At 38.6% G+C, this 10000-nt stretch overlaps 1 protein-coding gene across 1 annotated transcript in view; it reads left to right on the top strand.

Moving 5' to 3' along the window:
• The window catches only part of LOC135092969 (cell adhesion molecule Dscam1-like), a 153045-nt gene that overhangs the window by 104526 nt on the left and 38519 nt on the right, over positions 1-10000 (top strand). The window contains exons 6-8 of the mRNA XM_063991793.1: positions 5177-5294; positions 7717-7910; positions 8678-8776. Coding sequence (XP_063847863.1) covers positions 5177-5294; positions 7717-7910; positions 8678-8776 — 411 coding nt within the window. The remainder of the gene's footprint in view (positions 1-5176; positions 5295-7716; positions 7911-8677; positions 8777-10000) is intronic.

Raw genomic sequence — 10000 nt, 5'->3', positions numbered from 1 at the left:
CGGCACAAACACACGCGCGCAGACCCCCACACAGGCGACCAGCCCTAAGTGGCGCACATCAAAGATCACAAATGGTGCTTCAGCCACGCTCGAGCACAAATTAAGGGCGATTCGCGAAGCTTCGGTCCGCCTCATTTCCGTTTTCTTTTCCACCTTCCCGGTCGTTCGTTTTCTATTCGCGGTCTTGTTCTTTCTGTAGTGATTGCGGTCACTGATATTTTTTGTTGTTGTTGTTTTTCTGTTTTTTTTTTTTTTTTTAGTTTTCGTTTTCCTTCAGTATCATTCCTGTCTGTTTTTCTGTATGTCTGTCTATCTGTCTGTCTCCGTTTCTCTTTTTAGTTTGATTTTTTTTTCTTAGTTTTATTTATTTATTTTTTTCAGTAATATTCATATCTGTCTGGCTGTCTGTCTATCTGTCTTTCTGTTTGTCGTTCTGTGTATCATTCTGTCTGTCTGTCTGTCTCTCTCTCTCTCTCTCTCTCTCTCTCTCTCTCTCTCTCTCTCTCTCTCTCTCTCTCTCTCTCTCTCTCTCTCTCTCTCTCTCTCTCTCTCTCTCTCTCTCTCTCAAGGACTATTAACTTCTTTGCTTTCTGTTTTCAAAATCTCACGTGCCTCTCTTTTTCCTTCCAATTGCAAGCGTTAATTATGTTTTTCCTCCATTTCTCTCTGCGTCTCTTTTTAACGCGGGTCTTTCCAAGCATTGTTCAAACGGATTACGAACCACTTAATTAATTTCTTTGCTTCGTTTAGGCTCGTGAGCTTATTTGGTTCGTTGGTTCGAAGCTTCAGAACCGTAGCGCGTGAACATTGCTTTTGATAAATGTTTCGTAAAGGTCAGGGAGGCGTGATATTATTCCTTTAATCATTTATCACTAATCCCTTACGTTCCCGTTTATTTATTAATTCCAGAGTGGGGGTCAATTAAGCTTTCATTTTTACTGCCGTGCCTCAAATATTCAAGTTGTGATCGCCTATTAACTCCGATTCTGATCCTAATTATTTTTTTCCGCTCATATTTCTTTCTTTATTTATTGCTGGAGTTCTGTTTTTTATTAATTTTTTCTTCCTCTTGTTGTCATCTTTTTTTATTTTCTTTGCCGTTTCATAACATCAAGCGATTTTATTTTTTATTTCCGTAGCACCAAATTACTTTTGTTATTAGCGAAAGTTGATTCTCCTCCAGCTTACTTTTTTTCTTCGTATTTTATTTATTTATTTTCAAGTTCTGTGTTTATTGAGGACGTTGCTTTTTTCTCTTGTTATTGTTTTTTTTTTTCTCTCCATTTTGTAACAATAATTAACTTCTTTATTTTCTTTATTATTGAAATGGTAGCAGTAGGAGTATAAAGGATGCTTCTTCTTCTTCTTCTTCTTCTTCTTCTTCTTCTTCTTCTTCTTCTTCTTCTTCTTCTTCTTCTTCTTCTTCTTCTTCTTCTTCTTCTTTTTCTTCTTTTTCTTCTTCGTTTTCTTCTTCCTCTTTTTTTTTCGTCCTTTTCTTCTAATACTTGTTTTTTTTTCTGTATTCTAATGTATTTTCCTTTTGCTGAAAAAATAATACATGATTTACTGCAGTTTATTTTTTCTTCATATTTTTCTTTTTATTTTCTACGTTCTATTTTGGTTCAGGGTGACACTTTTTTTTTCTTCTTTTTTTTATATTAAAGTTATTTTTTCCTTGTTTTTTTTTATAACGCCTAACAAATCTCTTCTCTCGTTATGGAAGTGTGATTTACTCCTGTTTTCCTTTTTTTTTATCTATTCATTGTTGAAGTTTTTATTTTTGTATGTATGTATGTTTTTTTTTCTTTTCTTCTTTTTTTTATTGGAGTTTGTTTTCTCTTCGTCTTTCCATAACAACAAATTACTTCTTTTATTCTGTTTATTTTTTTCTTTCATATTGATTTCCTTCGTTATTAAAGTTCAGTTTTCAATCAAGTCTCTTCTTCTTTCTTGCTGTTTTTTTCTTAACAACAAACTAATCACTTTTCTTGTTTATTTTTCTTTTCATAAAAAACAAACTAATCGCTTCTCTTGTTTTTTCTTTTATTCTCGTCTTTTCATGTCATTATAAATTGCTTTTCTTGTTATTGCAATCTTTTTTAGTCTTTTCATAAAAACTAAGTACTTTGTTTTCCTTCTAATACTTGCTTTCTTAATGTTATTTTGAAATATCTTTCCTCTGATAATATATTAATTTCATCTGTTAACTTTTTTTTCATTATTTTATTTAATTATTGTAGTGATCTTTTGTTCTTTGTTTTTTTTTTTTCCTTCTTCCTTTCCTGTCATTGAAGTTTTTTTCCATCATTTTTGATAGCAAACAAATTACTGGTTTTGTTTTCTTATGTTTTATCTGATGTTTCCCGTTTTTTCTTAGTCTTTTCATAGCAACGAACAAATTAATTACTTTCTTTTTTAATCCTTGTTTTTTTTTTCTTTGTTGAAGTATTTTTCCTTTGGTAAGAAACTATTATATGATTTTTTTTCCTGTTTACTTTCTTTCTTCATGTTTTCTCTTTTGTTAATATTTTGTTTTCCTCTAAGGTGTTTTTCGTTCTCTCTTGTTTTTGAAAGTTTCCTTCGCTTTTCATAGCAAAGAAATTACTTGCTTTATTTTTTTCTGACACGATGTTTTTTTTCTCTTTTTTTCTATATTGTAAAGTATTTTTCATTCCTTTGGTAAGAAAATAATAAACAACTTCCTTTGTTTTCATTCCCACTCATTTTCTCCTCGTAATTATAATTTTCTTTGGTAACGAAGTGATATTTTTCGTCCCCTTGGATAAGAAAAACAATAAGTCGTTGTATTTTTCATAGTTACCCATCCGTTTATCAAATTACGCGTACATTTTCTTTCGTTTGGTTTTTATTCGCTTTTACTCAATTTTGGGTTTGTTTTAATTCGTTTAAGGGGTTTGGCAGCGTTTTCTGATCTCTCTCTCTCTCTCTCTCTCTCTCTCTCTCTCTCTCTCTCTCTCTCTCTCTCTCTCTCTCTCTCTCTCTCTTTATCTATCTAAAAAAATGTATATTGATGGATAGATATACAAATTAATAGTTACGTAGATAGATAAGTAGATAGATTAAAAAAAACAGAAAGACAGACAGATAGATAGAGAGAGAGAGAGAGAGAGAGAGAGAGAGAGAGAGAGAGAGAGAGAGAGAGAGAGAGAGAGAGAGAGAGAGAAAGTTTGTGTATGTACGTACGTATGTATGTATGTATGTATGTATGTATGAATGTGGCGTACCAGTTTCCCTGCCTGTATTTGTATGTTCTGACGAATGTATGTGCTCTGTCTGTTTGTCTGTCCGTTTTGTGTGTGTGTGTGTGTGTGTGTGTGTGTGTGTGTGTGTGTGTGTGTGTGTGTGTGTGTGTGTGTGTATGCAAACGTACACGAATATTGGCGCGTGCAATCACACACATCATACACCGTGTTATTTAATACACACAGCGGCCGTTCACGCCTCGCCTTCCTGCAAACGAAACGCAAATCCACTTAATCCAAAAAAATCCGGATTCATATTTACATTTCTCATCCAAAATTTATGTCCGCCTGTTTTTTTTCCATTTTTTTTTTTTGCATAGTTTTTTTTTTTACTTGTGTGTGTGTGTGTGTGTGTGTGTGTGTGTGTGTGTGTGTGTTTAGATGAATCAGTTAACTCAGTATAATATTGACCTGAATTTGACATCTCCTCTAGTTTCGTGTGTGTGTGTGTGTGTGTGTGTGTGTGTGTGTGTGTGTGTGTGTGTGTGTGTGTGTGTGTGTGTGTGTCTCGAAAGAAAGTGAATTACTGCATTATTTAATAGATTTTTCTACTTTAACATTATATTTTCATTCATATACTTTCATTTTAACTTTTTTTATTGTTTTCGTCTCTCTCTCTCTCTCTCTCTCTCTCTCTCTCTCTCTCTCTCTCTCTCTCTCTCTCTCTCTCTCTCTCTCTCTCTCTCTTTTCTACATTTACTTGAGTCTTTCTTCGTTATTCTGGTATTTCGTGTTTCTTCTTTTTTTGTTTGTTATCTATTACATTTGTTCTACTTGTATATTATTTTCTTTCTCTCTTTCTCTCAGTTTTTATTTTTTCATTTATTGCAGACGCTTGAATATCTCGACTTCTCCTGTTTCACATTTATTTTATTGCCGTTTCTTTTTCGTAATCCTTTTATTCTCAGTATCTTTCATTTCTCTTACAATTCCTCTATTATTTTTTGTTTTGTTTTTCCTATTTGCACATGTCGTCGCTTTGTTTGTTTAATAGCGCATATGCATAACACACAATTATATTTTCAATCTCTCTCTCTCTCTCTCTCTCTCTCTCTCTCTCTCTCTCTCTCTCTCTCTCTCTCTCTCTCTCTCTCTCTCTCTCTCTCTCTCTCTCTCTCTCTCTCTCTCTCTCTCTGGCTATTAATTTCTTTGCTTTCTGTTTTCAAAATCCTTCTCTCGCCTCTTTTCCTTCCAATCCAAGCACTAATTATGTTTTTCCTCTAATTTTCCTCTGTCTCCTTTAGGATGAGTTGTTGGAAGCATTGTTCAAACGGATTACAAACCACTTAATCTAATATTAAACACAATATTAAATCAAATATTAAACTCTACGCTATTTCACACAATATACGGTACGTTGCAATATGTGAGCGTCATTAATTCATTATTTATAAGACACGACAAAAGATAAACGTCACATAAGAGATTGTCTGTTATGCAATACCCGCTACACACTCCAACTGTTACATCAATAAGGGAAAATAAGGATGTTAAAGGGAATAATGCTGATGAGTCCTTTCAAAATGTTTCTCTCTCTTATAAACTTCAAAATGTTCCTCTCTCTCTATCTCTCTCTCAAAACTCCAAAACTTTCCTCTCTCTCTCTCTCTTCTTCCTCATAACTACAAAACGTTTTCCTTACTTAAAAACTATGAATATTTCTTTAACTCAAAACGTTTCTCTCCTTCAAATCACCCAAAAAGCTTCTCACACTCGAAAACTCTCAAAAATTTGTCTCCCTCAAAACTCTGAAACGTTTCTCACACACGAAAACCCACAAAACGTTTCCCCTCACAACCCTAAAACGTTTCACACACTCAAAAAAAAAAAAACGTTTCTCATTTAACCCCAAAACACTTCCCTCCGCCGAAACGTTTCTTTCCTTCAGGACTCGAACGTTTTTCTCCTCGCAGACCCCAGGAGTGAGTCGGCGCCCAGAATTCCGGAGATGGAGTCGTTGGTGCGGGCGCAGAGGGGCACGTCAGCCACCCTCCTGTGCCCCGCTCAAGGCCACCCTGCCCCCAGCATCACGTGAGTCAGGGAGTGATGCGAGTGATGGGGAGTAATGGGGAGGGAATGGGTAGATTTCATAATTTTAGGTAATCCTTTTTGAGTATTATTTTATTGTTGGTGTCTTTCTTTGTGCGTTTTCTTTCAGTTTTCTTTGTTTATTTATTTATTTATTCATTTATTTATTTGTTTTTGTTGTTGTTGCCCTTAGCTACAGCCCTCCTCTCCTCCTTTTGCTGTTCCCGTAGAGTCAAGGGTTGGTACGAGTTTCCTTCAGTCTTTTCCGTCCCTTGCATCTTCCGCTGTGCCTCCCGTGTGCTGCAGCTCTCGCATTTTCACCCATAAAGAGAAGAAAAAAGAGAAAAAAAGACAGGATTGAAGAAGTTTAGAGGAAGAAAGGGACGTAAGAAAGTAAGGAAGATAATTTAAGAGACATGTAAAGGAGATACAAGAAAGAGTGAAGGATAAACAGAAGGAATGAGAGATAGAGAAGTTAGGAGGAAGAATGAAGTTTAGGGAAGTCTGTAAGAAGGTACAAGGAAGGGAAAATGGACAAGAGAAGGGAAAATAAATGAAATAAAGACAATGAGGGAAGTAGGAAGATGAGTTTGTGAGGAAATATAGAGACAGAAGGGAAGGAAGGAAGTGTTGGATGGATAGATAGATGGATGAATTAGTGTAGAGAATGTTAGAAGTGAGTAAATGGGTAATAAGAGATGGATACGAGGTGGAAGAATAGTCTGAAGTAGAGAGAGAGAGAGAGAGAGAGAGAGAGAGAGAGAGAGAGAGAGAGAGAGAGAGAGAGAGAGAGAGAGAGAGAGAGAGAGAGAGAGAGAGAGAGAGAGAGAGAGAGAGAGAGAGAGAGAGAGAGAGATGTGAGTAGCGTGTTAGAAAGAAAAACGAAGTAGCTGTGAGGTAAATGGGGGAGAGGGAGGGAGAGGAACTGATATGAGAGTGAAGGAGACTTGTTAGGGAGAGGAGAGAGAGAGAGGGAGAGAGCCACCTAACCCCTCTCATCGCTGGAGTGGTCTCTGGGTGTGGGTGAGAGAGAAGTGAGAGGAGAGGAGAAAATTGAAGTGTATGGCAGTGTGGGGAGAGGCAGGAGGGGAGGAGGAAGGGGAGAAAAGAAGAGGGGAAGGAGAAGGGAGAAGAAATAGATGGAAGGAAAAATGTAGGAGCCAAACCAAATTACTTTTTCTATTTCTCTCGAATCTATATAAATGTTTTTGTCAATAGACTAGACTCCTCCTCCTCCTCCTCTTCCTCCTCCTCCTCCTCGTGTGTCTTTTCCTCCTCCTCCTCCTCTTCCTCTCCTCTACTCTCCTCCTCTACTCTCCTCCTCCTCCTCCTCCTCCTCCTCCTCCTCCTCCTCCTCCTCCTCCTCCTCCTCCTCCTCCTCCTCCTCCTCCTCCTCCTCCTCCTCCTCCTACTACTACTACTACTACTACTACTACTACTACTACTACTACTACTACTACAAGAGTAAAAGGAATAATGTACATGAGAAAGAGAAAGAGAGGAATTAGAGAGAAAAAAGAGAGAACATGAAAAAAAGAAGACCAAAATGAAAAGAAGATAATAATATGGACAATAAGAATAAGGAAGAATAGGAATGTAGAAACAGAAAAGAGGAAGAGGGAAAAAGGAAAGGGAATAAGGGGAAAGAAGGAAAAAACGGGATTGAATATGTATGTTAAGAGTTTTTATGAGGTGAGGAAGAAATCATGGGGTTTTAGAGAGAGAGAGAGAGAGAGAGAGAGAGAGAGAGAGAGAGAGAGAGAGAGAGAGAGAGAGAGAGAGAGAGAGAGAGAGAGTTAAATTAATATCAATACTTTTACAGAAATTCACTATTTAACTCTTTCTGTATGCTGAAACTAGACACACACACACACACACACACACACACACACACACACACACACACACACACACACACACACACACACACACACACACACACACACACACACACACACGTTGCATCCGTGATCTCGGCAGGGTAAATGATATTGTAAATTGTAAATGTCTTTGCTTCGCAGTTTGGGTAAAATTAAGCTATGATGAAATTAAAGAGAGCGATATTGGTATTAGATTCACCAATAGGGATCGAGCACCTGGTATGACGTCACGGCCGATGAAGCCACCTCAGCCTCGCCTCATTTCCATTATTACATCCTGAATTCTTGACCTTATTCTTATTATCATTACATTTCACCCATAGTTACTTTTCTACACCACGTTCTTGACCATACTCGTATCTTCACTGTAACTCTCTATTATTACTTTTTTAACATGTCACTAGTGCTTTTTCGTTAATCCTGACCTTATTTTCATTACATTCATTCATCATTACCCTATTACTTTTCGCTATCACATTTCATTACTACATCATTCCTCTAAGCATTTATCCATCACCTACAGTTTCCACGCCCTTTACTTCCAGGTGGTTCAAGCAGGCGAGCGGGGTGGAGGTGCCTCTGGGTGGTGGAGGGCGCGTGGGTGGAGGCGGAGGGCGGCAGGGGAACAGAATGAGGGTGTCCGGGCCTGTCCTTACCATTCTGTCTACTGAGGACTCAGATGCTGGGACCTACAGGTGTTACGCCAACAATACTGAAGGCGTGGCTGTGCTGCAGGTATGTGTGGGTGGTGGTGGTGGTGGTGGTGGTGGTGGTGGTGATGGTAATAATGTAGTTGTTGCTGTTGATGTTGTTGTACTAGTAGTAGTAGAAGGAATGAATAGTAGTTGATGTAGTAGTAATAGTAGTAACAGTAGTAGTAGTAGTAGAGGAGGAGGAATGAGTAGTACAAGTAGTAGTAGTAGTAGTAGTAGTAGTTGTAGTAGTAGTAGTAGTAGTAGTAGCAGTAGAAGGAGGAGGAGGAGAAATGAGTAGTAGAAGTAGTAGTAGTAGTAGTAGTAGTAGTAGTAGTAGTAGTAGTAGCAATAGTAGTAGTAGTAGTAGCAGTAGTAGTAGTAGTAGTAGTAGCAATAGTAGTAGAAGTGGAAGAGTATAGGAGTAAATTTGTTTGTTTATCTCTATCATTTGTCAAGCTGTGTGTGTGTGTGTGTGTGTGTGTGTGTGTGTGTGTGTGTGTGTGTGTGTGTGTGTGTGTGTGTGTGTGTGCACCCGCTCATTTTTAATCCGCGTGCTTAGTCTCCCTCGGTCAGTCCTTCACTGAAATAATAAGTCAGAACTCAACAAAATATAAAAATAAAAACATTCAAACATATTTAACCTTGACCTATGACCTTACCTGACCTCACGTGACCTTACCTAACCTCAACTGACCTTACCAAACCTTACCTAACCTCACCTGACATTACCAAACCTTACCTAACCTCATCTGACCTTACCTGACTTTACCTGACCTCACCTGACCTTACCCCGTGCCGTGACCTCCCGCAGGTGCAGTTGGAGATACTGTCCGCCCTCTCGGCCCGTGTCACGCCCCCTCCCTTGTGGTGGACGCTGGGGCCTCTGCTCAATTCACCTGTGTTATCTCAGGTAAGGCTCGTGCTAATTAAGGGATTCAGGCCAGGTGAGGTACTGAGATGAACCTGGATGTGATGGGAGGAGGAGAGAGGAGGGGGGAGGCATTTGTGAGATGAGGCATGGAGGCGGTGGGAGGGATGGAAGGGGAAGGGAGAGGGGAATGGAGAGAAGAGGCAACACGGACGGAAGAGAAGGGAGGGAGATGAAGAGTAGAGGCAGGGAGAGAGGGAGATGGGAGGGAAAAGAGAAGAGGGTGAGGTGGAAGGGCTAGGGAAAGAGGGAGAAGGAACAGGGATATGGGGAATGGGGAAGAGAAAGGGAGGAAGGGAGGAGGAGAAGGAGAGAAATGAAGAAATGATAAAGAGAGTGAAAAGGACAGGATGTAAATGTTGTTTTGCTTTCTACTTCTACTACTACTACTACTACTACTACTACTACTACTACTACTACTACTACTACTACTACTACTACTACTACTACTACTACTACTGCACCTACTTTTATCTCTCTCTTATCTTTAGTTCTTTTTAATCTTGTTCTTTTTATATTTTATCTTCTCTTTATCTTCGTCTTTCCTTCTTCTTCTTCTTTATCTCCTATTATCTTTATTTTCTTTTATTTATTTCAACTGTTTTATCTATTTATTCATTTATTTAATGGTGAAAGTTGTCATTTTTTATGTTCTAATTGTGACCTTTCCTCCCCCTGCCATACACACACACACACACACACACACACACACACACACACACACACACACACACACACACACACACACACACACACACACACACACACACACACACACACACACACACACACACACCTGACATTTTATTTTATATTTTTTTCTTCTTCCTTCTTTTTATCACGGTGTTCTTTGTCTCATATTTATTCTCTCCTTCTTTGCTTTCCTTTCATTCCATTTTCTCATTCCCTCTTTTTTTTTTCATTCTGGCAAAACACTTCTTTCCACTTCTGTTTTTAATTCTCTCTCTCTCTCTCTCTCTCTCTCTCTCTCTCTCTCTCTCTCTCTCTCTCTCTCTCTCTCTCTCTCTCTCTCTCTCTCTCTCTCTCTCTCTCCCCCACATATTACCTCATAAACTTATCTTTCCCTCCTCCTTCCCCCCTTACCTCTCCCATCCTCTCCCCCTCCCCCCTCCTCCCTCCTCCTCTCCCCTCCTCTCCCCTCCTCAGCCTCATCACGCCAGGTATTCGAGTGGTAAAGAGTCAAAC

This window comes from Scylla paramamosain, chromosome 41, assembly GCF_035594125.1.
Source record: "Scylla paramamosain isolate STU-SP2022 chromosome 41, ASM3559412v1, whole genome shotgun sequence".
NCBI lineage: Eukaryota > Metazoa > Arthropoda > Malacostraca > Decapoda > Portunidae > Scylla > Scylla paramamosain.
This window is presented reverse-complemented; position numbering and strand designations above follow the sequence as displayed.